Source organism: Lissotriton vulgaris, chromosome 4_1 (assembly GCF_964263255.1).
Source record: "Lissotriton vulgaris chromosome 4_1, aLisVul1.2, whole genome shotgun sequence".
Classification (NCBI taxonomy): Eukaryota; Metazoa; Chordata; class Amphibia; order Caudata; family Salamandridae; genus Lissotriton; species Lissotriton vulgaris.
This window is the reverse complement of record NC_141691.1, coordinates 800,164,336-800,191,913: the sequence shown is the minus strand read 5'-3', so window position 1 is coordinate 800,191,913 and position 27,578 is coordinate 800,164,336. Positions and strand designations below refer to the sequence as shown.

Genomic DNA, 27,578 nt, shown 5'->3' with positions numbered 1-27,578 from the left:
CACAGAAGTGACAAAACCTCTTCACTTTCTCTGACATCTGGGGCCCACAGAAGTGAATGACCAACATCTCCCAGGTTTTGGCCGGACGCAGATGACCAGATTAGAGGATGTCATGGACTCGGTTAAAGAGGAATTATCAGTATTGTTGAAGGACCACCACTCTCCTGGTTCCCTCAGGCCTTAAAGAGTGGGACAAGTACTCTGCCTCTAGCACATGTCCTACCTTAAATGACCACCTTCCCTCTGAAGTTCTGCCAACTCTCGCAGGTCCCCCAAGTGGGTGATTTCTCGGTGCACTCAGAATCCCCTTTCTTGTGTCCGGGCAGATGACAAACATAACACACCCAGCATTTGAAGGGTCATCAATCTTTTCCAGGTACTCCCTCCCCTTGGACTGTCATGGTTCTTGGTGTTACCCCACGGGTGCTTTTTGGGGACCCTTAGAGGACTCTTTCTGGTTATCTTTGTTGCCCACATCTTTCCCCTGAACAGGGGACTGACCCCTTTCTCAGGGGACTTTTTGGGTACCCTAGTGCACGTTCATTCTTCTGCCATTGTGCCCAGTTCTCTGGGACTAGACAGCCTTGAAATTATCAGGTGCTAGTGTAACTTCTCTAATGAACAATTTGTAAGGATATGCTCTTTAACCAACAAATTATAGAGCCCCTCTTAAGTACCCACCTTGTTACATTTAATCCAGTCATCAAGTACCTCTACTGAAGCATCCATCCACAAAGTCCACCCATGTCTGTGTTGTCCCCTTCCGTGTGTTACTAAATTTCTGTTAATACTCCTCTGGGGTGAGAGCAAATGAATCTATAAATGCTGCTTTCATACCAGTGTAAGACTTTGTCACCTCATCCTTTAATGTCAGCAGCCTTTCTCGCCCTACCATTGGAACCAGTTCCACAATAAGTACCCCCAGTGCTGAGCACCCACCTTCTTCATCCTGACAGCTTTCATGTAAGATGCCAGCAACGTATCGGGGGGTAAATTTGTAAACCCAAGTATACCACCCCCTGTGTCGTCCATGGAAAGTGAAAGAGCTGTCCTTTAGTACTTTGATTCAGAAAAGGGGGTGGTGATGAACAGAGTGTCTGAATTGAGCAGACCACTCTTACCCAGTCCAAAGATCAGGGCTTGATCCATCACCGTTATTTATCTCACTGCCCCATCCCAGCTCAGAACCTGGCTATATGCAAATCAGTCTGTCCCTGGCCCAGTGCATCATGGGAACAGGGCAGACTAAACTACCAAGCCAATTCTTCACCAGAAAGGAGACAAGCTACCGGGGACCGGTTTCTGGCATTTCAGCCGTCTTCGGCCCGGCTTGCTTGAATCCTGATGGAGCAGTGAGAAAGGGACTCATGTCTGAGTATACCCTGCCACACCTATAGTGGCCAAAAACGATTCAGAAAAGGGGGTGGTGATGAACAGAGTGTCTGAATTGAGCAGACCACTCTTACCCAGTCCAAAGATCAGGGCTTGATCCATCACCGTTATTTATCTCACTGCCCCATCCCAGCTCAGAGCTTGTTTCCTTCCCAGTGTAAGAATTGGCTTTTGTAGTTTGGTTTGCCCTGTTCCCATCATGCACTGGGACAGGAACAGACTAATTTGCATACAGCCAGGTTCTGAAACTGGGATGGTGCAGTGAGCTAAAAAACGGTGTTGGATCTAGCCCTGATCTCTTGACTGGGTGAGAGCTTTCTGCTTAATTCAGAGACTCTGTCCCTCACCACCCCTTGTTGTAAATATTTTTGTCCACCCTAAGCGTGGAAGGGTATTCTCAGATGTGAGACCCTTGCTCATTGCACCATCAGGATTCAAGCAAACCGGGCCGAAGACGGCTGTAATGCCAGAAACCGGTCCCCGGGAGCTTGTTTCCTTCCCAGTGTAAGAATTGGCTTTTGTAGTTTGGTTTGCCCTGTTCCCATCATGCACTGGGACAGGAACAGACTAATTTGCATACAGCCAGGTTCTGAAACTGGGATGGTGCAGTGAGCTAAAAAACGGTGTTGGATCTAGCCCTGATCTCTTGACTGGGTGAGAGCTTTCTGCTTAATTCAGAGACTCTGTCCCTCACCACCCCTTGTTGTAAATATTTTTGTCCACCCTAAGCGTGGAAGGGTATTCTCAGATGTGAGACCCTTGCTCATTGCACCATCAGGATTCAAGCAAACCGGGCCGAAGACGGCTGTAATGCCAGAAACCGGTCCCCGGGAGCTTGTTTCCTTCCCAGTGTAAGAATTGGCTTTTGTAGTTTGGTTTGCCCTGTTCCCATCATGCACTGGGACAGGAACAGACTAATTTGCATACAGCCAGGTTCTGAAACTGGGATGGTGCAGTGAGCTAAAAAACGGTGTTGGATCTAGCCCTGATCTCTTGACTGGGTGAGAGCTTTCTGCTTAATTCAGAGACTCTGTCCCTCACCACCCCTTGTTGTAAATATTTTTGTCCACCCTAAGCGTGGAAGGGTATTCTCAGATGTGAGACCCTTGCTCATTGCACCATCAGGATTCAAGCAAACCGGGCCGAAGACGGCTGTAATGCCAGAAACCGGTCCCCGGGAGCTTGTTTCCTTCCCAGTGTAAGAATTGGCTTTTGTAGTTTGGTTTGCCCTGTTCCCATCATGCACTGGGACAGGAACAGACTAATTTGCATACAGCCAGGTTCTGAAACTGGGATGGTGCAGTGAGCTAAAAAACGGTGTTGGATCTAGCCCTGATCTCTTGACTGGATGAGAGCTTTCTGCTTAATTCATAGACTCTGTCCCCCACCACCCCTTGTTGTAAATACTTTAGTACTTTGGTCAAGCTGGGGGATCGTAAGGCTAATTATTTGTGACTTCTGAGAGTTAATCTTAAACCTTAAGACTTTCCAAAACTCCCTCAACTCCTGCACCAGGGAAGGCAAAGAGTGGGAGGTATCGGACAATATCACCATAACATTGTCAGCGTATAAGGCCAATTTATGTTCTCTGTCTTGCATATTTATGCTGAGATCAGGGGGTATGCCCTCACCTGCACTGCGAAAGGTTCCTTGTATAATGCACAGAGGAGTGGTGAGAGGGGGCGCCCCTGCCTATTTCCGCATGCGATGTCAGAGGGTTGGGTCATGTGACCATTTACTCAGACTGCAGCTACACCAAACCCATTTCCTAAAGTTACGGCCCAGGCCTATTGTTTGAAGAATTTGATATAAGGGCAATGCACCCGATCAAATGCTTTTTTTGCATTAATCGAAATAAGAAGTGTAGGTATTCGTGTACACTGGATCTTATCTTTAAGATGACATAGCTGGTTAGTGTTGTCACTACAAGTTCAGTTCGGGTACGAAACCCGCTTGATCAGGGTCTATAATGGCTTGCATAAGGGGAGCCAGGCGGGATACTAGAATGGTGGTGAAGATCTTAGCAGGAACATTTAAAAGGGAAATAGGCCTATATTCTACACGAAGGAATGAAAGAAGTTGCCGAATGGATGAAGAACAGCCGTTTAAAACTAAACTCGGACAAAACGGAAGTCCTCATCTTAGGATCGTCCCCCTCTGCATGGGACGACTCATGGTGGCCACCGGCTCTGGGCACAGCACCCATCCCCACAGATCACGCACAAAACCTGGGCTTCATCCTAGACTCCTCCCTCTCGATGACCAGACAAGTCAACGCTGTTTCATCATCATGCTTTAACATCCTACGCATGCTCAAAAAAATCTTCTGCTGGATCCCCACTGAAACAAGAAAAATAGTCACCCACGCACTAGTCACTAGCCGACTAGATTATGGAAACACCCTTTACGCCGGAACCACAGCCAAACTACAGAAAAAACTCCAACGCATCCAAAACGCCTCAGCCAGACTCATACTGGACATCCCCCGCCAAGCCCACATTTCCGGTCACCTGAAAGATCTCCACTGACTTCCCGTCAACAAGAGAGTAACGTTCCGTCTCCTCACCCACGCACACAAGGCCCTCTACAACCTAGGACCCGAATGCCTCAACAAACGACTGTCCTTCTACACACCCACCCGCCAACTACGCTCATCCAATCAAGCCCTCGCCGCAATTCCGCGCATCAATAGATCCACCATGGGAGGAAGATCTTTCTCCTACTTAGCGGCCAAAACCTGGAATTCTCTCCCCACTCACCTCCGCCTTACACAGAACCATCTCTCCTTTAGAAAGCAGCTAAAAATCTGGCTATTCGATAAGTAATGCACCCACCCTTCCCCAAGCGCCTTGAGACCCTCTGGGAGAGTAGTGCGCTATACAAATTACTGAACTTGAACTATAAGAAGAGCACTTGGTGGGGTCTTTGCCTGGTTTAGGTATAACTATGATGGTATCCATGGTATCCATCAGTGTGCCTGTGTCATTAAATGAATTATAGAGGCGTGTAGGTAAACGGCCCAGTGTGGGAGGGAATATTTTTTAGAAATCAGGTGAGAGGCCATCCTGCCCAGGGGCCCTGCCTGATTAAAGGTGAGATATCGCCGCCATTACTTCATCTGTGTGTATGACATGCTCTAGACCAAGAGTAGGTTGAGGGACCAGATGTTCTAAGGGAGACTGCTCTATATATGTAGTGATAGCCTCTTTAGACGAGGATTCAGCAGAGTAAAGATCTGCATAAAACCAGTGAAATGCATGTGCAATGTGATCGTTTTGGTTTAGACAATCACCCTGTAGTACCTCAATGTCTGTCCCTCTCTGCCTGCACACAGTCGGTGAGCCAATAGGGACCCTGCTTTGTTCCCTTCTGCATAGTTCTTTTGTTTGGTCCGTATCGGATAACGGTGATATCTGTGTATGTGATGTTCTCCGAGATTAAAAAGGAGGCAAACCAGGGAGAGAGTTTCTGCTGACAATTACAATTGCAGGGGATTTGACAGCAGGTAGTAAATGTTGCTCAGAGATCATATACAAATAGAGCACGCACTAGGCCATGGATAATTAGTTATTTATCTCTATTAGTTAGGAAAGTTGTTTCAGTACTTCAGCGAGGTGGAACCACAAGGCTGTAGCTCAGTTACCAAGTTGTTTCACTTCCAGGAGCCCAGATAGCTGTGAAGAGTTTCAGGCTCAAATTGTTTTTTTCCACAAATTGTATGACAATAGCATACTTGAGGTTTAGGTGGATTTCTCCTCTGAGCAGTGAGCGGTTTCTTTCGCTTGTGATGTGGGGGGAAAAAAGTAGAAGGTATTAGTTGAGTATTTATTTAAATAAAAAAAGTGCCACCTACTCATGTTTCTAGCGCAAAGACATTTGGTGGCTTGAAGTTCTTGAACAAAGGGGGACTGCTGTGAATGGAAGCTGGTAAGTTTGTGCTGATGTAGTAAATTATCAGATGGAGACTACCACTCCCGTCACCCCCTGCAAATGGAGCGCTGATAAGGGCGATGCCGGCCTGATGCAGTTTGTAGCAACCAGCAATACCAGCACCGCATTCTCCAGGTAGGGGGGACCTACGGGAGGAAGTATCTGGGAGCATGACGTCAGACCCTCTCCTCCTAATAGAGGGCCAGCCGTGATGTAAAGGGAAGAGCCAGAACCAGCCAAAAAACGGACTGGGGAAGACGATCGTGGAAGAGAACTGGAGAAGCAGCTGCTGGATCCAGTGTCATCCGGCGTTCCTGAAGCCCAGGAGAAGAAGCCGGAGAAGGACCCGATGCCAGGAGGCCAATGACTCCACGAGTCACCCCGCCACTCTCCAGGAGGAGTGTGGCGGGAGCAGGTACGGAGTCGTCTGTGGGGGCTTTCGTTTTCACTGGGAGGGAACAGGTAGGTTTGTGAGGGTGGGCACCAATTCTCTGAACCGTTTTGAGCACAGGGGATGGTAGTCCGCAGTGACCCCCTAGCACTCACCCTACCCTGGTCAAAAGCGTCTCCCTTGAGTATTCCACTGATCTGTGGTTTTTCTTTTCTTTTAACACTGTGTGGGTTGTACGCCTGCTGGTGCTGAGCCAACGCGGCGCAGCGTAGAAGCTTTCCTGGTAATAGGATTCCACCGAACTGTAGAGACAATTCATTTTCCTTTCTCCTCGTCCATGGCAACAACTGATGGACACTATTTCTTTAAGACCCACGGTTCTCCCTGAGTAACAAACATCCACATTACTGAACGTTCCGGGTCTCCTCCTCTTCATTCCTGACTCAATGTTCCTTTATAATTGCAACCACTCGGGGGCCCGTGACAACTTGATGCCAGAAGTGGGATTCATCCTCTGATACAAGATGGAAAAGCTCATGGCTCAACTGAGAGAGGGATAGAGAAAACTCGAGTTTTCCATGGAGAAAATAGCCGGCCAAGCGGAGATGGACAGGACTGTCTTTACTTCAGCCATACAGACTTTTGCCGACAACCTTACCAAATTGGCTGCGGGGCAGTCCCAACTGATGGCAGCCTTGGGACAAGGGAGAGTGACTACTCTGCCTGGTACTGTGGTCATGTTACAAAAGTACGTATCGGGAGATGATGCAGTTTCCTTATTTCTTAATTTCGAAAGAGCAGCTAGGGCCAGCGCATGGCCCGGAGACCGATGGTCGTTCTATCTGGCCCCCTTACTTACTGGGGAGGCACAAGCGACGTACCTGATGGCCAACAGGGATGGTACAGCCACCTACGGCCATGTAAAAAAATTAATTCTGGACAGACTAGGCATCGACGAGGAGGCCCTTCACCTGAGGTTTAGACAAGAGAGGGGTATACCCGGTGACACACCGAAAACATTGTTCTATAAACTACAGGACGCCTGCCGACCGCTGGTTAAAGCCTCTAAAGTCTACCCGTGAGGAAATCATGGAAAAGATTTACCTTGTGCAGTTTCTTGAAGCTCAACTCTATGGTATGCAATGCTGGTTACGCCAACACGCAGGTTAAACCTTGGCACATGCCATAGATATGGCCACCTTGTATTCCAGGGCCCAAAATTGACCAACATTAAAGAAACCAGAGAAAAGCTCCAAGGTCCCGCAATCTGGAAGGGCAGACAAAAAGCCCATAAAACCACCATATGACTCCACAAAGCAGAGCTATGGGAAGCCAGATGCCCCCCTACATCAGGGTCTCAGTCTTTTGATCGTAGGGAGTGGGGGCATATCGCAAGGTACTGCAGAAGGAAAAGGGAAAAAATGGAGGACGAACCCATGGATGTGAGCTACCTCCCCCGATCCATCCTTTATGCTCAGGAAATGGGTCCTACCTTCTATGTGAGTGTTTCCTTGAACGACCAGCCCATAACTGCTCTGTTGGATTCAGGTTGTAAACACTCAGTGGTTAGAAAAGAGTTCCTATCCTCCTACTCTCTCCTTACTAACAAGACAGTTAGAATAAGGTGTGTGCATGGTGACACAAAAGACTATACGTTAGCCCGGGTTAACCTTAAAACCAAGCTGGGGGTTGGGTTTCAGGTAAACGTAAGGATTTTGTCTTATGTCCCTGAGCCCCTTATAATAGGGATAGACAACCCCTGTTTCTCTGCCCTCATGTTAGAAGCCTTGTCAAAACCACCAAAGACCGATAGTCCCCAGAATAACCTGCTGACCTCTGAGCCTTGGGCCATTGACACGCATTTTAGGACAACCCAACTCAATGACGCTACACTTAGCAACGCATGACAGAGCCCTAGAGAAACACAGCAGTCCTCACAACGGGTTTATCCCTTTTTCATTGAACAGAACGGACTTCTCTATAGGGCAGCCAAGGACGGTGAGGAGCCCCAGTTATTAGTACCAAGCGGATTCAGGGATCAGGTCCTTTTTTTTTGCTCATGCACATCTCTTTGCAGGACATTGCGGAGCCAAAAAAATGACGTAATCTATACTTTGCAGTTTCTTTTGGCCAGGGGTCTATGCACAGGTACGGCGATACTGTCAAGAGTACCAGATATGCCAGAAGAAAAACCCCTATGTTTCACCCAGCGTCCCACTGAATCCACTTCCAATTATTGGTAAGCCATTCAACAGAATCGGTATGGACCTTATAGGCCCCTACCCAAGTCCAGCCGGGGTTGTCAATGTGTCCTTTCTATAGTGTATTACGCCACAAGATAGCCGGAAGCCCTTCCCTTGAGGTCGGCCACGTCCACCACGATAGCTCAAAGACTGATAGAAGTCTTTTTGAGAATGGGGGTTCCCTGTGATATTGTCACCGACCAAGGGACCCCTTTTGTGTCAAGGCTGAGGCAGGTTTGCAAGGAATTGAACATCCAACACATAAAGACGTCAGTCTACCATCCCCAGACGGACGGGCTTGTAGAATGCTATAACAGCAAACTCATGCTCACCCTCAAGAAGATGTTCACTGGGGATGGGAAAAACAGGGATCAGCTACTACCTTTAGCATTATTCGTGCTCAGAAGTCAGACCCAGAGTAGTCTTGGTATGTCCCCTTTTGAGCTACACTTTGACGGTAAACCCAGAACACTCCTAGAGATTACAAAAGAGAGTTGGAAGAAATAGGGGGTTCAGGAAGCTCAATCTTTGCTGGATTATGCAAACCAAATTAAGTCCTGTTTGCACAAACTGAGAACCTTAGCCCATGTGTTATTAGAAGAGGCCCAACAAAGACAAAAACACTTCTATGATAAACGGAGAAGTGGCGTGAATTAGACGAGGAGACTGGCCTCTAGTCCTTCTTCCGTTCTCCTCTCACAAGTTAAGCAAAGAATGGCAGGGACCTTTCCAAATCACAAAGAAAATAGGATTAACGACTTATATTTTGAGCCTCTCTCCGAGGAAAGCTCAAATAGATCATATAAACCTCCTAAAAAAATGCCTGGGCCCTCCACCTAAACAGGCCCATAGTGTATACACGTTGGAAACTTTGGTCCACACAGTCAAGGATACCGTAATTAATTCAGATTTAACCGACAAAGAAGGGGAATAAATCCGGGCACTCCTCCTTAATCATAAAGAGATCTCCTCCGACCAGCCTGGCTAGACCCATTTGGTCGAACATTCGATCCAGACTCAGGAAGGGGTCATGATGAGACAAACTCCTTATAGGGTCCCTGAGGCCCGGCGTCTCGCTCTCCAGAACGAGGTGTCTCAGATGCTAAAAACAGGGATCATGGTACACTCTAAAAGCAATTGGTGTTCCCCAGTTATCCTTGTGCCGAAACCGCCTGCTCATTTTGTATTGACTTTCGAGCGATAAACTGTGTCACAAAACAGGATGGTTAACCGCTTCCCAGGGTTGATGAGCTAATAGAGCGCCTTGGTGAGGCCCGGTACATCTCCACAATAGAGCTCACCAAGGGCTATTGGCAAATTCCCCATAACCCTGCTGACCAAGAAAAGCTGGCTTTTTCTACACCCAATGGCCTATACCACTTCACGGTCCTCCCGTTTGGGTTGCATGGGGCCCTGGCAAGTTTCCAGAGGCTGATGGATACAGTATTAGCCCCTTATCTATCCTACGCCTCTGCCTATCTAGACGAGCAAATCATGGCACAAACACCTCCAACATCTCCAAGCCGTCCTTACCGAACTTGGACTTGCTTGGTTACACATCAATGTGAAAAAGTCCAGATTTGCTTTCCAGAAAGTCAAGTATTAGGGTATGTTTTAGGGAAGGGTCTGATAGAGCCCCAGACCGAGAAGGTAAAAGCCATCCAAAACAAACCCTTCCCAACTACCAAACGTGACTTTCGGGCTTTCCTCGGATTGGTGGGGTACTAAAGGCGCTTCATTCCCCAGTTTTCCGAGGTTGCTGCCCCCCTCACAGATCTTCTAAAAAATTCAGTCTCTGCCTCACGGTTACGTAACCCCTCGATCCCTGAAAACCGGGCCTTTCTATTCCTTAATTCTCCAGACGGACGTCTACGAGGTGGGTATCGGCGCAGTACTGTCCCAGGTTGATAGTGAGGAGAGACCTGTCGTCTATATCAGCAGGAAATTGTTCCCAAGGGAAAGGGTCTATCCCACATAAGAGAAGGAATACTTAGCTGTGAGGTGGGAAATTGAAAAACGGCGCTACTATCGCGAGGGTAGACCCTTTACTTTGTAGACTGACCATGCTCCCCTGACCTGGCTCCAGCTGAATAAAGGTTGCAACAACTGTGTCCTCCAATGGTTCCTGGCACCAACAGCCTTTGGTGCCAGGAACCTTAAGGAAACGGAACAGGGGAACGCCAACTTTCGCTACTGCTATCCTCTTTCCCCAGATCGAGGAAACCTAGGGGGGAGGTTGTGTCACAGATTCCCTGAGGAGTGGGCCCCAAAAGCCTCATCTGATGTTGACGCTTTAATCCTCATCCGTGCACAGAAATGGCCTGGCCCCTTTAAGTCCGCTTGCGACCTATGGGAGGACGTATCTGGGAGAATGAGTTCGGACCCTCTCCTCCTATCAGAGGGCCCCGCCGGTATGGAAAGGGAAGAGCCAGAACACGGAGGCGTGCAAGTCGAAAAACGGACTGGGGAAGACGAAGGTGGAAGAGAACCAGCAAAGCCGCTGCTGGATGCCGTGTGGAAGGGCGTTCCTGAAGCCCAGGAGAAGAAGCCGGAGAAGGACCCGAAGCCAGGTGGCCAACGACCCCACATGTTACCCCGCCACTCTCCAGGAGATGTGTGGGTGGAGCAGGTACGTCGTCGTCTGCGGAGGCTTTCGTTTTCACGGGGAGGCAACAGGTAGGTTTGTGAGGGTGGGCACCGATTCTCTTTCCAGTTTTGAGCACAGGTGATGGTAGTCCACGGTGACCCTCTCGCACTCCACCTGCCCTGGTCAAAAGTGGCTCCCTTGCGTATTCCACTGATCTGTGGTTTTTCTTTTCTTTAAACACTGTCCAGGATGTCCGCCTGCTAATAGGATTCCACCGGACTGTAGAGACAATTAATTTTCCCTTCTCCTCGTCCATGGCAACAATGGATGGACACTATTTATTTATGAACCACAGTTCTTCCTGAGTAATAAACATCCACATTACTGAATGTCCCGGGTCTCCACCTCTTCATTCCTGACTCAACGTTCCTTTATGATTACAAGCACTCAGGAGCCTGTGACCGTGTCGTACTGGCTTCTTTTACTATGTATAAGCAGTCAAACCATCCTATAGGAAGAATATGGTGATTAACCAATGCAAAAGAGTCTACCCAACAGTGGTATCAGCATTATACTGCTACAAGAAGTTGTTTTGTAATAGCTGCATTCTGATTTAATCAGAGGATTTTAAGTCAAGTTACGGACACAAAGAAAGCCTTTGCTACAGCATTAAGAATATGCATGTGTCAGAATGATATTTAGCCCTCTTGAAAATACCCCCATAGGCAAGAACAAATGGTTTTTTAAACTATAAATAATTTTACCCCCAACTACTATAAGCAGGAAATAAAACAGCACACTTTAAAAACTAATATGAAGCCCAGATTGTGTGTGTAAAAGTTGAACATTGGGGCTCCACAAAAATACACAACCAAGAAAATGCCCTATAAAGGCAGAGGGCTCGTCATTGCAATCATTAAGTACTCACATGAACAGTAAGGAGGTTTCTCATCATGGATGATGAAGGGAAAGGAGTTATTTCTTGACTGATCAATTTAACCTTAGATTTTTTCAACATAATGGCAGTAAAATAACCATCTTCGTTACCTAAAGAACAGGATAAAACATTTAGCCTTCACTGAAAGACACACATTAGCAAGTTCTGACTTAACTCAGTATATACTCAGTATTCTGTGGCATGCAACAAATGGAATTTCCATGTTTAATCCTCTCTATCGTCCTGCCTACACAAAGCGAAGAAGTGCAGGATTTGATGAATGATTTATGGTAAGATGTTTATCTAAATGCTTGCCTCCTGTTGCTTGAGACTCCGGGAAATCAAAGTCTTTACCCCTCTGCCTAGCTCACTGGAAGTTGCCTAGGTCAGTGTTTCCCAAACTGGGGTCCGCGGACCCCCAGGGGTCCGTGACACATTCCCTGGGGGTCCGTAGGCAACAGTTTTAAAAGCACAGAAAAGTTTCTTGTATAATTAGCAGAGTTTGAGCAACAATAAAAGTGTCAAGAGAATGCCAGTGATTAATGTACCTGCTGGAGCGAGAGGAGAGTTTGTTCAGTGGCAGCTTTGACTTAACTAATGTAGCACAGAGGGTTAATGTGCCTACTGCAAAGAACGTGTAACATGCATTTTAAAACGCAGTATTTTATGTGCATAGGTTCGTGTTACTGCTTTTGTCACAGAGATTCTTTCGTTACTGAGCATTTCACAAGTGACATTTGTAATGTAGCAGAGTGACCTATAAACTGTCATCAAAGAGCTGCTTGCAAACTGCATGGTACCAGTTTGTAACTTATGTTTTTCCCCAGTTATTCATTATCCTGATGCTGCTAAAAAGGTTTATTTGGGTGGAAATACCTTTCTAATGTTAAAGTCAGTGCTAGCCACCGTGTTATGTCCTGAATCCTGAGTTTGTGCCTTTACAGACCAAGCACTCTTTAAACATTTTATACCCACACTGATTTACATGTATGATTCAATGTATCTATATGTGTGTGATGTAAAGTGCTCTGGCATCCTAGAGTGGTATGAGAGATGCTATAAAACAAATAAAATGTATGTGACAGAGGGGCTATTACTTCAATATAAAATACTAGGACCAGATGTATGATCCTTTTTTATATGCGCGAACTGGTTCGCGAACCCGTTTGCGCATGCAAAAACCTATTGGGCCTTGTACATTGCCTATTTCTCAAGTCGCAATTTGTTTGCGACTCGCTAAATACGTTTTGCAGCTTGATATTTGGAAGGGGCATTTCAAAACCATGTACAAATGTTTTGCGGTCGCAAAACATTCACAATTACCACCTACTTCAAGTAGATGGTAATGCATTTGCAAATGGGAAGGGGTCTTCAGGGGACTCCTTCCCCTTTGCAAATGCAGGCAAAATAATTTTTTATGGGCAGTCAGTGGTCCCAGGGACCTCTGCCTGCCCTTAGAAAATGAAACGAAAATGTTTCATTTCCTTTTTCATTAAATGCATAGTAAATGGGCTGCATTTTCTTTTTTAAACTGCTTTATTTAAAAGCAGTCCCAAACATGGTGGTCTCCTGACCCCAGCAGGCCACCATACCTGGGAGGGCTGGCATTCCCAATGGACTGCAAATTGCGAGAGGCCCATTAATATTAATGAACCTCGCAATTTGCGACTCCATTGGGAATCCCAAACAGTGTTAAACACACTGTTGTACATTTTATTTAGCGACTCGCAATTTGCCACTTGCCATGTGTCGCCAATTGCGAGGTGCTAAATGAAATGAAATGGTCGTACATCTGGCCCCAAAATCCTTAGTACTTTGAGTATTTGTTTTGTATGCACACATGTGTATTGTTTTCGAATTACTGTTTTAACATTTGAAATTTAACTCATACAAATTGATTGGGGGTCCCCGGCTTCCAGTGGTGACTCAATGGGGGTCCTCAGGAGTCAAAAGTTTGGGAACCACTGGCCTAGGTATTTGCAAAACAGATTTTGACACATCGACTGTCGGCGTGTAGCAGAACCGATGCATCGACCCAGTTAAGGAAATAAATGGACGCATCGGAACCAGCACTTTGCCTCCGGAGATCGACGCATCGGACAGCGTATCGCTTCCGCTACAGCTTGGCACCCATCTTCAGAACCGATGCATCACCTTCTAAGATTCTCTCTATGCAAATTAAAATTGATGACAGTGACCGTTAAAGAAAAGGCAGTTCATGATGTATGTTCATACCTGGAATGATGGTGTAGCTGACTGCTCTCTTCTCCAGGTAGGCAAGGTAAGGAGGAATGACTTCTTGCAGAAAAACGATATCTGGACTGTATCTAAACAGATATATTATATATATATATATATATATCGATGCAAGAACAACAGGTTGAAGTAAGGTTAGCATGCCATTCAGTTACCAATTCGTTAACAAGCACATGCACAATACTTATAAGTATATTGTATTTGTGACTTATAATGATGACATGAATTTTAGAGAAATAATTATTAAATCAACACGGCTGAAGTATTAAAACATCACCACAACTGTTGCAGACACTTATTTGTTGCAATATCATATGATACAAAAAAGACGTTTACACATAGAGTAGGCATAATATCATGAAAGTATTAGATGCATTTCAAGTACACATTAATGTTCAGTGAAGCTAGAAGCAAGCAACTGAGAAGCTATGAAACATATTTAATATAGCCCTCATATTGCTATAACCTGGCATCACAGTGGTTTACTTGTTAATTTGAAATGAGCAGCTCACTGTTTGCGAGGACTGCATGTTAATGGTGAAAACAGAGTGCAAATTACATTAGTCACTGAGCTGATGTATCTACTGTGTCAAGGAGATTATAGCCAATATCTGGTTTGTTGTACTTGTGGAAAACTGTTTCAAAATCAGGAAAGACTGATTTCCCAGTTTATTAGTGTGCCTTTGAATACGCCGAGTACACAACTATGCAGGTCTGCCTAGGTCAAGACCTTTACTTTTTGAAGAATATATTTAAGACAGGCATCTAAGAGGTTTTATGTCAGCCTCTTTCTGCCATTAGCTTATTCGGCTGAGGGGCCTTCAGTCTGAACTTGAGGCACTGTCAGTTACATTTTGGATTAGTAAATAGGGACTATTTTAGTTTCACTGGTTTTCTCCTGCTTGTGTGGCTGTATTCTTTCACCTACACTGCACGTGAGACTTTTTGCCAGCTCATCAGTCAATGCAGTTTCTCAATTTCGATTACTTAAGTGACACGTGCACTCCACTTATATTAATAAAACAATTATAGCATCCATTATCACACTTCAGGAAATATCATATGGTGAAAATAATTGATAATCTGTACAAATTATCATTGGTTATAAAACTGGGAGGGGTTAGTTGAAAAAACGTTTTCATTAAAAGTTACATTCATACAAATTGATTTAAATGCCAAATATAATAACACATTGCAACAATTGAACACTTTTAGAACTCTCTCTACTAAAGATAGTTAATCTTTAATACTAAAATCCCACAATCAAAAAGAATGATGAACTAAAAATTAACTGGTGCTTTTCACTTGAAATATTTTCCATTTAAAAAAAAAAGATAAAGTTGAAGATAAAACCGGGTCAAATGTGAAGACACAAACAAAACTATCCTAAACAATCAGTACAGCAAGAGCGAAAATGACGGCGAACTTAGATTTCTGCACCTCGTGCTAGTTTCAATTAAATCTCAAATCCTGCGCACCAGGCCTGGACATCAGCCGTCAAGGGACGCCTCTGCGGTCCAGACCCTATACACAAACATGGGGTGGGGTGCGCTAGGGGATGAAGTCCAGAGATTGGTAACGTTTTCAATAAAGTCTTTATTCTCAATATTGATTTTCCATATGGTAAACACGTAGTTCAAAATGCATAAAGAAGGGTTCTGCACAGTTAGCATTTACAAGAACATTCATACAGATGAGGATGTTAGTCATCTAATATTGGGTGTGCTCGAGCTTACAGAAATACTCATCAGGGCTCATTGAAAGACCACAGTTCATTCTTCAAAAGCAAAATCCAAGACTATTTTAAGTGGCTTTCGAAGAGCTATGGATGAGGTAAGTTCCCTTTGTGAATGGTACTTGTGCAGAGGGACATGACTCGGCAAAAAATGTTTTAATTCAAAATGAAATCTGCAGAACAAATTAAAGAATGAAATGTGGCTGGGATAAATGACTAAGCAAGCAGGGCTTAACAACAATAATTTAATAGTAAGGAATATTATTACATGTATTTGAAATTATGAATTATTAGGTGAGTTTTCGGTTTGTGGCAGTAAAGGTCATTCAAAAACCAATCCTCATGCACGGCACTTCTCTCTTAAATATTTTTCTTTACTCTCACTTCAAATGCTTTCTTATGGCTTGCAAGCGAATTTTGTAGTAAGCGTTCCACCGTAGCCTTCAGCAGGCATATATGTGTCTGTGAAATGTAATTAGAACAAGCACTGTTGTTTGTCTGTGTGCATACACCTGTATAGTGAATCAAGGAGGACACACAACAGTCACTCACACACATTATACTTTCACCAGGACAGAATGTTTTCTAAGTATCTCAACATCAATCCCCTAATGAGTTAAGATGAAGAACAGATAGAATACTTGTGTATATATTACCAAATTCTTTGCTCACTGGTGATGCAGAATGGGTAACTTTTTTAGGTATCTAAATTAAGGCACCTATGTATACTACCAAAGCCAAAAGTATTCACTGAGGCCGCAGATATGATACACTTCTCGTTGTTCCCGAGTAGCACTGTCATCGCAGCAGAAAGGTCACGATAGGATCCGAGTGATAAAATGGCATTCCACAAATGGAAACCTTACCCATAGGAAATGGGGGTCATCCCCTTCTTTTGAAGACTAGCATACGCTGCATAAACACTAGAAATTTTCGAAATAGAACCGTTTGAAAGTCACAATTATTGCTATGGGATAGCGTTGTAACAACAACAGAAACCATAGCCATTTGGGAACTAATTTATGGCCTCTATCTTTAGGTCTACATCCAAAGACCTAATACTCGAGTCATGATTTCTTTACACTGGCAGCCTGTAAGAAAAGTAAACTTTCCAATACCAGGGCAGATTTATCAAAATCTGACACAGCGCAGCAAGACACCTTGCTGCGCTGCATTGTGCGACAGGGAGAGGGCAGGAATGCGCCATATTTAACATTATATGGCGCATTCCTGTTCTCTTTGCGGTGGCTCACTATGTGCTCCCTAGCACCAATGTAGGCAGGATTGTTTTTGTGCAGTAAGGGGCTACTTCCTGCACAAAACCAACAGTCCTTTGAGGCTTTTCCCTCTTCCTATGTGTGCTGCAGGATGTGGAACACATACAGAGAGGTAAACATATTTCAGCTCGTTACACCTCCTCTGGGAGGGCGTAGCATTTTGACTCGTTCGCAGGTCTACCAGTCATGGTAAATTTTGAAATGTGTGAAATCCATGGGTGGGTGCGTATTAACACCCACGCTCCACCCATGTACCACCTCCTTAAGGCAATGTAACGGCGATCGGTCACTTGCACTGCCATGCGTTACTCCAGATTTACCAAGCCAAGCAGGGCCATTCAAGGTGGCCTTGCGTGGAAAGAAAATCTTATTCTAGGTTTTGCCTTCCCTTGCGTGGCACAAAGCCAATGCGAAACATTTGATAAACATGCCCGAATGTACCTAATCCATAGGGCAATGTTTAATTTCCGTTGTTCTCCACTTATGAAGCATTTTCATTGGTACCAGCCCAACAGAGACCACCACCAGAAGGACAAATTTCTACTTAGGATTTCTACGTTTCGTTTAAAGACCATGGACAGATGAGCTTTTTCAGTGGTAGCTGCCACATAGTGGGATCAGCGGCTGCTTGATCTATGCAAGAAAGGGATCTGGCTAAATTCTTCAATTTGTAAAATATTTGGGGGTTTTAGGTCGAGCCTAGTTGCAGCGCGCATGCACTGCTCGCTCTGCGAGGCTTGCAGTAGTCGAGTATGCTGTGCAAGCCTTGCCTTCTCTCCGCCCATACTTTTAATTGGCTGGTGTTATTGTCCTTGGTCAATGCTGGCTTCCCATTTTCTATGAGGCTTGTTAGTCCCCCCCTTGTTACCGCCCTGTCGCCATTTGGCACCGCCCATGAGGACACGATCTTTTACTGTGTCCTAACTCGGGAGCTTTCAATACCAGTTTCGAAAACTATTTACTTCATTAAGGGAAACAGCATGCACAGGGTTCCAGCTTTGGTAATGGTGGCCGCTTCCTAACCTAACTTGCATTTCTTTTTAACTTTTAAGTACTGTCTGTTCCTGCTGAATCAATGCAGAAGTCCTTTGTTACTCCTCTAATACAGACCCTCCCACCTCTCATATGCCTGTGCTCCTTTATTTTTTTATCAGCTATCCCGTGAGCTTGAGGTTGCTCGTCTCCTAGGCTGGCTCATCACCCTCGTCCCCCCTGCTTCTTATTTCAAAGAGGGTGACTTTAAATACTCCAGTTGACTCGCCTTCTTCGCTGCCTACGCCTCCCCCGAGCCAACAACTCAGAGAAGGGCGTGAACACAGTGTGGAGCAGACGGAGGGTCGCCAGCTGTTTCCTGTGGGAGTGGGATTATCAGCAGCTGGAGAGTCGCTGATCACTAGAGGCTGCACCCTCTGCTTTCCCACTGTGTTTACAATGTGCGCCAACAAGTTAGGCTGCTAAAGTCATGACCCTGGAGCATAGTACCTGGGGCCCCGTCGAGGTGACCCTAGTCCCCACACCAAGCCCCCCGCCACTCCTTCTATAAGATGCCACACATCCCGGGCAGCGAAGGGTGGGCTTGGTTCAAGACCACCTATAGGCACCAGGAACATTGGCAGTTGCAGCAAGGGGTGTGGGGGTCACGCTGCTGCCACACAACCGCCACTTTACCTGACACCTCACCGCCCCTCAAGGACCTGGGTCCCCTACAGTCCATGTCCCAGAACACCATTCATCATTGTTTCTGCCCCCTCTGACTGGAGTGCCCCTCTGTAGAGTGCCCAACATCATTTAGCGCCCCAGCCCCCACCATGACTCTTTTAATGTGACTTAAATAAGCTCTGGTAGTTCCTCAGCAAAGTAGAGCTATGCATTACCCCACCCCTCCCCACACACACACACACACACACACCAATCACTTTGCCTTTGCTTACTTTGTAGATGAAGAAAGTACCCCCGCCCCCAATTTCAATTGTGGCCATTACGCCTATAGGTCCTGCCCAATTTTGGACCCTGACAGTGCCCGCCTATGCCCATATATCATTCAAATGGACTTTGTACTGCTCTACACAAGTGGTGACCTTGCCGTTGCCTTCCCCTTCATTGACCCTAGAACTGCCTTCTCCTGATATAGCCTGACAGTTGTCTCCTGCGCTACGGTCGACCAGTATTAGCAAAACATTTAATATTCTTTCTTTTCTATAGGCCCTGTCTGATCATCAACCCTGGCAGTGCACGCCTATGCACATATACTTGTTTGAGTGGACTTAATGCTAGACACTAGCACTGCTCCACGCACGAGCGCAGACCCTGCTGCTTCTTACCCTTTGTAGACCTTGGCACTGCCTTCTCCTGATAAAGCCTGGCAGTGGTTTCCTGTACCACATTCAACTAGTATTAGCAAAAGATGTAATTTTCTTTTTCCCTCTGCATCAATGTCACCTTTCTTGAATATGTCTAATTCAGCAGTCATAACTTGTGTAAAGCTGGTGTTGATGAAAAATTACAACATAGCTGCAAACGCATTGTGGTAAGCATTTGCAATGCAATAGGTTTCGCATTTGCGAAAGTTTAAGCTATTAGTATTTTAAATGACAATGTCTTTTTTTTAAGTTTTAATACCCAAAACATAAATAAAAGGCGTTGTCATTTACAATGTCACTAGCTCAAACTCACGTAAATAAATGCAAGACCTATTGCATTGCAAACGCTTGTTCTTAATTCCTGTACTCGCCATTACTTGTAGCAGAGACTTTGACAGCAGTCGGTTTTAAGTTTGTGTGTTTTAGTGCCAGGTACTACTAGTAGGTTAACGTGTGTGCTCTACAAAAAGCCATGAAATTAGTTTTTTCAAAATACAATATTACTAAGAAATATCTATGACTGAATTAATTCATAGATTTAAAAAAAATTACAAAGCAACGACGGGCCATTAATTATGGTCATTTTCATTTACTATTATATACAAATGTGTTTATATTTTCCCATAAACGTGTCAATGTAAAAATAATACAGTAGGAGGTGAAACACACGTTGGCTGTTACTGCTCACAACAAAGCTATAATTTTGCTAAGTCAATTAAGAAAGTGCTAAAGAGATATATGTGAGAAAGTGCCATCTTTCTTGCATGGTATGCCCCCACTTTTTGCTGAATTGCTGATGTGATTTGACTGAGTGTGCCCTGGGTTCCTGCCAATCAGGTGCCCAGGGACTGTGTTCCTTCCTTAAAACTGTGTTGAACTAAAACCCAATTGGCATCTCTGGCCACATGTCAGCTCCTGTTAAATGATACCCTAGGTACCCAGGGCATTGTGACCAGAGAAGACCCCTAAGGGCTGCAGCACTTTTTGTGCCACCCTTAGGGGCCCTGTACCCTGACACTCACACACTGCCTTTGCAGGCTGAGTGTCTTGGTGCAGAACTAAACAAAGAGTCGACATGGCACACATCCCTGTGTGCCATGCCCACAAACACACTGCCCTGGCATACATCAGTCACCCATATAGCTGGGTGCACTATGCCAGTGGTGAGGGCACAGGTGCATGAGCCCTGTGCCCCTACAGTACCCAGGGCCATTCCTTGGCACTGTAAGTGCAGTGATGCCATTAAGAGTATATGGTGCGGGGAGGTGGTCATTACGAACTCCACAGCACCATGATGGCTACACTGAAGACTGACAGTTTGATATCAAAATTCTCAGCCCATTAAACCCACACTGATGCCAGTGTGGGATTTAATGTAAAATGCACTACAGAGGGCATCTTAAAGGATGCCCCCTGAAACCTAACCTACAATCCACGTCTGGTCTGAGAGGCTGCCTAGGCTGCCACACAGCAGACATGTTGTTGGACCCCTGGGTAGAGAGCCCTCAGCTCTCCTGGGCGTGCAACAATGCACATCCTGGGCAAGGTGCTAGGTCTCCTCCGCAGGATGGGCAGGGGAAGCTTCAAAGGCATGCCACCTTTGTGAGCTTCTCCAGGCCACTTGCTGTACTCAGCAACTGACCCCCACCGGTTCTGACCCCCACTCTGGCGGAAAGACAGGCGAGAAACCCTAATTTAGGATAGGGGGTGTGCCAGCCTCTGCCAACCCCACCCCTCAGGTGGGGAAGGCGAGGTGAAGCACAACTCCGGGCTCCAGCCATCTTGAGGATGGGGAGCCCTGCCCAATTGGAGATAGGCTCCTGCCCCCCCTCCCACAGGAGAGGAGCAGGATAGGGGGTGTACTCACCCCAGGACAGGGGCTCATTGGTCCCTGCCCTTACCCTACCTGTAATGCCCCTAAATTTAGAATTTAGGGGCACCCTGAACATTCCTTCCTCAGATCCCGATTTGAAATCAAGAAAGAAGAACAAGAAGAAGGACGAGCTGCCGTGCAACTGCTAACAAGAGGACAACACCAACTGACTTGGTACCAGCCCTACCGACCTGTTGATCCTTGAACCTGCTCCTGCTAAACCCCGGCCTCTCCTGCGGACAGCAACCTCGAAAACCCCAGAGGACCTGCCTGCCTTTCTCGACTAAAAGACTGGGACTCCCATGAGCAGTGGCTCTGCTCAAAAAGCAACACGCTTGGTGCCACCCAGGAACCACTAATCCAGCCCACTCTGCACCCGCTGAGCCCGGCCTGTGCCTGAGTGGACAAAGACCCTGAGGACGTGACCTGAAATCCCGTACCCAAGGACCCTCCCCGACGACCCAGACGACGCCTACAGCCTCACAACCAGGGACCCCTCCAACAGCGACCAGCTGAAGGTAAGATTTCCCGACGTCAAGACACTCCTGCATCCGGCGCCCCACGGCCCCCGGTGCCCAACTCCTGGGTGCCTACCTATCCTCCAAGACTCCACATTACCTCTCCAGGTGTTGGTCGCTCCAGAGGAATCTCCGTCACCGAGCATTCAGCCTTTGTTCATCTTCCAAGTCTTCCATTGAATAACAGAGTGCCCGACGGTTCAAAAGCAAAAGCACCCTGCACCCAGCCGCCCGAGTGACCCTGGCAGTGCAACCTTTGTCCTAATCTACTTCCCCATTTGCCCTGAGCAAGTGACCAGGAGCCCAGCTCCCACAGCCGCGTGGCCTGCTTGCCAGCAGCCACCAACCGAAGGCCCCTGGCCCCATAGGATAACATTGGGCCTAATTACCTCTGCACCCGGCTGCCCCTGTGCCGCTGAGGGTGTACCAACTGTATCTACCTGACCATGGGAGACCCCTGAGTCTATGCCCAGAACCTTAACTCTGCCAGTCGAGTACTTACCCAAAAGCTGATAACTCACTTTTCTTCCATAGGGTAACATTGACTGGTTTCACTTGGAAATTCTTCTAATTGTGGAGTTTTGAAACGTTAAAATATTCATCTAAAATCAGCTGAACAACAAATTCCGATTTACTCACCTATTATCAGGAGAGAACCCAGTGCTGCATCTTTTAGCCCAGCACTGACCCTGAAAATCTTTTAACCGCACTTACCAGTAACTTGAATTTCCTTCCATAAGAATCCATTGTTTGGTTTTCACTAGAAAAGTTTCTAAGTAAGAAATCATCAATACTTTCTTTCCTATCTGAAGATTTATTAGTCAGGTTTCTTCTCAGAGAAGAGACCCTGGTGACCAAAAAAGCAAAACGTAAACCTTGTCTCCTCGTAACTAGTGACAAAGAAGAAATAAGGAAGATGCCTACATGGGACAGAAAAGCATCTAATCTGGTCAGTACAAGGACCAGGACTCATTTGACCAAACACAGCATCTCTTTGTTAAGATCATGGCAGCAGCCCAAAACAAAGCATATGTTTACATTTTGGGACATTCAAATGTGCTTGTGAATGTCTTCTATGCCATCTAATAATGTGTTACCAGTCAGTGTACATGACTTTAAATCCTTCAGGAATCAACAGCTCTTTTGCAGACTGGCAATATGTGCCAAGCCAGGATATGGTGATGCTAGAAATGTTTAAATTATGGTTAACAATGAGATTGGAGATTTCAGTGAGAGCACTTTCTGATCTGGCATTTAGCAGCATGCAGGTTAGAAAGGAGTTTGCACTGAGAAACGTGTACGTCCAAGAGCATTTGATACTGATGAGGAGATATGGTAGATGAGTTCGACTGAGGGTAAGAAAAGAAAGGGAAGGAGTAGGAATATGTGATTATGAGCAGACGTAGAGGGGGGGTGAGCATGACTAAAGGTCTAAGTAGGTATGAATAAGTTGGAGTGAGTAGTATTGGATTAGAAGTAATAGAGAAAGAGTAGAAGTATAGGCAATAGTGGTACGGATAGGCATGGGGTGGAGTAGGGATAGTGGTTTAAGAGAGATTAATATTTGAGTGAAGAAGGGGAGGCAATAAAGTAAGATTAAGAAACCAAAATGTGATACGAGTGGAAGAAGAGACAGTTGGAAGTAGCTGACAGAATGCAATCCAACTGCAATGTATTGACACTTCACAGGCTGTGAATTATAGAGGAAGCACTGTATAGATGGACAAATACACCTAATAGCAACAGAGACGTAGCTAGAGCTTGTGGCGCCCGGGGCTATCTCTCAGATTGCCGCCCCTGTCGAGAGGGGTGAGGGGGGTGGAGGGGTGCTGGGGAAAAAGGACTGAGAGACCCGTAGTATCACCGCTAACAGTTACCTTGATCATGCAAGTTACAATCACATACATGACATTTGCCCATGACAAAAAAAATCATCGCCAGGGAGCATCATTGCAGCTTAGGCCCCCTCCCTCCCCAACACTGGTCTTAGATAGTTTCTCTTTGGTTACCAAGGTGAAAAAATAGTTCATTGTATTAACAACACCTTTGAAACTGTCTTTTTGCACCTCTAAGGGACACCTATTGGGAAAAGAACCTCAACTCATCAGAGGCTGAGGCTCAGCTCAACCCCTTTAATACGAAATTCTTATAAAAATGTGCCAAAAAATTGGAAAGTAATGATCAATAATTAAGCATTAGATTCTCGTTGTTGTGAGTTAAAAAATGGTAACTGTGATTTAAAGTTTGGAAACCCAAATGTATGCATTGTTGAAGTATTTGCCAGTAGAAAGATTATGAACAAGAATATCAGAAAGGGAAAGCTCCGATTGTTTCCAGTCAATAATAGTTTATAACTTACAATTCAGCACTCAATAGATAAAACCTCAAAATAGCACTACTAGACATATTTCCTAGTCATAAACAGGCTGCGTATTTTACACAGCACCACCATTAGGAAGACTGTCCTAAATAAGTGCGGGAGTCAAGCTAGCCTAAACAAAATAAACAATGGCCCACAAATAGTCAGGCAAAAGATAGTGTACTGCCCAATTGAAGTTCATAATATGAAATATTTCTCTTAACCAATTACACAAATGGGTTCTTCCGATGCAACTAGCTTATATGGCAGAGTTTTTTTGAAGCGCATGCTAGTCCATACTACGAGGATACAAGTCTTCACAGGTAAATATATTAATTCTCCATTCAGTAGTAAGTTGCAACATTTCGGAACTTACAGACCTTTGGCCACTCCCTCCCTCCAACAGGAGTCAAGGTGATGCTCTAGTCTCACATCTGAGATGCAGGCATTAACACATCTTGGCATTAACACATCTTGAATACGCATCACTGAGTAAGCAAATAAGAAACGTAATATAAATGCGCACTTTTTAATTTTCTTGAATCCTGCTGAAGGCCACTGCTTGTTTACTTTAGCAACATACCGGGGAACATCTAGAGAAAGCTGGTTTGGCGCTACTTTAAAGAGCTTTCTGATATAACAAAGAAAGCCTTCTTGCAAAACAATAAATATCTTCGGCTCGAATTCGCGCTCATATGAACTGCTCAAGAAGATATAGTTGGCAAAGGACGCACAGTTCTACTTTAGCTGCATACTGAACAAACCTCGTAGGCAGGTCAGGGGAACAGTGCAACACTCTGGTCGGTCTCCCCTCGCACTGTCCGATGGTCTGGGCAGCGCCAAGGTGCAGCACCCCCTTGTGACTCTCATGGCATTGTTTCATGGCGGCAGTGCAGGGCAGCGCAGCCAAGCCGCCTGCTGAGGCCGTACCACCACTCTTCTGCAGCAGCTTGGTCGGACTGGTCATTGGTCACCAATGCACGTCGGGCGGAGCGCTCCCAAAAACCACTTAAACTATGCCACGGGGGCAGCTGGGCTGGCCCGCCTAGATATGTTTGTGTCACCGAGTCAGTGTCAGCCCTGGCTCTTCCAAAGAGTAAAAGAAAAGAAAACAGGCTCACCGGAATTCGAAGTTTTTTGCAGTACGTCGGTGTTCTGGGGAGGTCACGCACGCACCTCACATTTGCAGTTGGCTGCGACGGTCTTGCGCACCTCGGGCCGGTGACGTCAGGCATAGCTAAAGGGTGACCCGGCTTGCTTTTGATTCAAAGGGGGGCGCACGCTCAGCACTGGTGGCCCGTTGCGGCAGCCTTTATAATTTATTTCGGGACACTCACTGAGTGTCCCCAAATCTATACTACTATTATAAAGAGAGAACTTGCACCTTTTGGCAAGGTAAACTCGGGAACCACAGCGCCAATCCACACACCCAATACATTGTTGTAAACCACAGGGTGTGTAGATGGACATAGGCTGCAAAAAATAAAAAATAAACGTAAATTAAAAAAATAAAGTTTTAAAAAAAAGTAGTCCCCTAAAACAAGCGCCGGCTGCGACGTAGAGCTGACCGCGACCTACACCTGCGTGATGATGCGCGGGGAGGAGCGGGGACGAGGGCCGACGTGCGGCGAGGAGTGACGAGTGGCGCGGCAGCTCAGGTAAGGCGAGGCGGGAGGCGGTCCGCGGTCCGGGCAAGGCAATGTTGGGGCGGGCAGGGGCCCAGGAGTGGGGGCTAAGTCTGGAGTTTTGCTGATGTAAGGCGTGAGGCGGGCGTGAGGCGGGCGGGAGGGCGGGAGGCCCGGCCGGGACTAAAGAAATCCTCAAAATGCAGCCCCCAGCTGCCCCCGGGCAACGCTGGGGTGGGCTGGAGGCGGCCGGGAGGCAGGCGGGCGGGCAGCGGTAGAACCAATGTCGGGGTCGGGGCGGGCGGGGCGCCCGGCCGGGACTACACAAACACTCAAAATGCAGCCCCCAGCCCCCTTATGCCCCCGGGCAACGCTGGGGCGGGCTGCTAGTAAATTATAAAGGCCTCCGCGCGCCGCCCCGAAAACATTGCCGCCTGGGGCGGTCCGCCCCCCTCGCCCCACCCTAGCTACGCCTGTGAATAGCAAGTTACAAGATGGCACAGAGAAAATATTTTTGTGGGTTGATCCAAAATCTGAATGACACTTTCATGAATGAATTGCTGAAGGGGGATGCCCCAAAGTCCCTCTGTCTGTATTTTTTTCCTTTTCTTTTTTTCCATCACATGAGCTCAGAGAGGCAGTTAAATCCATTTATAGACCAGAAAATAAAAGTGGACACACAAAAAGAGCTGTGGGCAAACTAATAAAATGTAGATCCTAGAGGAACTAAACAGGTCTGCATCAGATGCAGTCCATTGATGAAAGTGTGGCTCCAGGGTCCGTTGATCTAAGACTCTATGGAGTGAAAAAGCGTTTAAAACAAATGTTATAGCCAAAAGAAATCTCTCAGTTGGGTTTGTATATATGCCAGGCTTGAGTGAGTGAAAGTCCTTGGCAGGTTTAATTGACCAAGTACTGTGGTGCTATCTAAGCAACTGAGTTTGGAGTGTGAAGGGATCTAGAGTTTTGTTCCAGAAGAAAGCCAACTATTAAGGCACACTGAGTTGGCTGAAACATAAAGACCTATAAATGTTGGAGTCCTAACAATTACTCTGATACCATCACCTTTGCTTTTGCCATTGGCAAACGATCCAGGGATAAACAAAACTTTCAGTTGATCATTAGGATACCTGTAGGGAATTTAACCCCTTCACTGCGGCGGCTATTCCGCCGCAGTGCTAAGGGGGGGAGGGGGGAGGAAATGCGTCGGGCGCATGCTGGTGACGGAACCGCTCCGTCACCAGCGTCGGTTGCGCTGTGCTTATGATGGAGCGGTTCCGTCAAGGCCCCGCCCGCTCAATAGAACGCTCAGCGCAGGCGCGGAATTCGCGTCATCAGCACAGCGCCACCGCGGCTGATGACGGAGCGGTTCCGTCATCAGCAGGGGAGGGGTTAAAATAGAAGATCCATTCCTGGAGGTTCATGGTTGAGCCCCCACCAGATAAAGCTAGTATCTGGGTGCGGACTTGATAATGAAGCATGTCACTAGGAACCTTAATAGGTGAGAGCCCTTTCAAAACAGGGATCCCTAAACAGGAGGGACAGAGCGACGACCAACAATTAGAGAAACCACATAAAGCTTATTTTCCCCACTTCATTGATTTTGGCACACTTACAGGTGCAAGAAAAGGGAAGAAAGCATAGGAGACCAGTGGGACTGCATTAAAGGTGACATTTTCATACAAAATCATTCAATAATTTGCCTCGCCATTCAAAAATATTCAAATTAGGAACACACCAGAAGAGGAACCTGTTCTGTTCCTGCAGTGCCCAGTGTCTGTGGTCAACCACTGGTTAATTGTCAGCTTTCTGGTGATAAACAGCTGTGTAACACTGGTGGCCCAGGAAGAGTGTGATATCGTACTGCTCAAAGAATGCTAAGTGTTCCTATCAATGTCATGACTGTTCAATGGTGAAGTGCTAAGTAGTCAAACCTGATGTATATCTTAAAATATGTAGGTTTTTACGTACAAAAGCAGAAGGTGGAACATCTGATGCTGTTACAAGCCCTTCTAGGGCTGTGATACAACCCCTAACCTATTTGTAGCGCTTACAAGGTAATACACTGTTAACCGCATGCGCGCTAGCGGTTTTC

The 27,578-nt window shown here is 46.2% G+C and overlaps 1 protein-coding gene across 1 annotated transcript in view; it reads right to left on the bottom strand.

The window, feature by feature from the left end:
- TDP2 (tyrosyl-DNA phosphodiesterase 2) overlaps positions 1–27,578 on the bottom strand; it is a 177,150-nt gene that overhangs the window by 49,694 nt on the left and 99,878 nt on the right. The window contains exons 4-5 of the mRNA XM_086965131.1: positions 13,716–13,807; positions 11,472–11,590 (exon numbers count right to left, since the gene is read on the bottom strand). Of these exons, the coding sequence (XP_086821257.1) occupies positions 11,472–11,590; positions 13,716–13,807 (211 nt within the window). The remainder of the gene's footprint in view (positions 1–11,471; positions 11,591–13,715; positions 13,808–27,578) is intronic.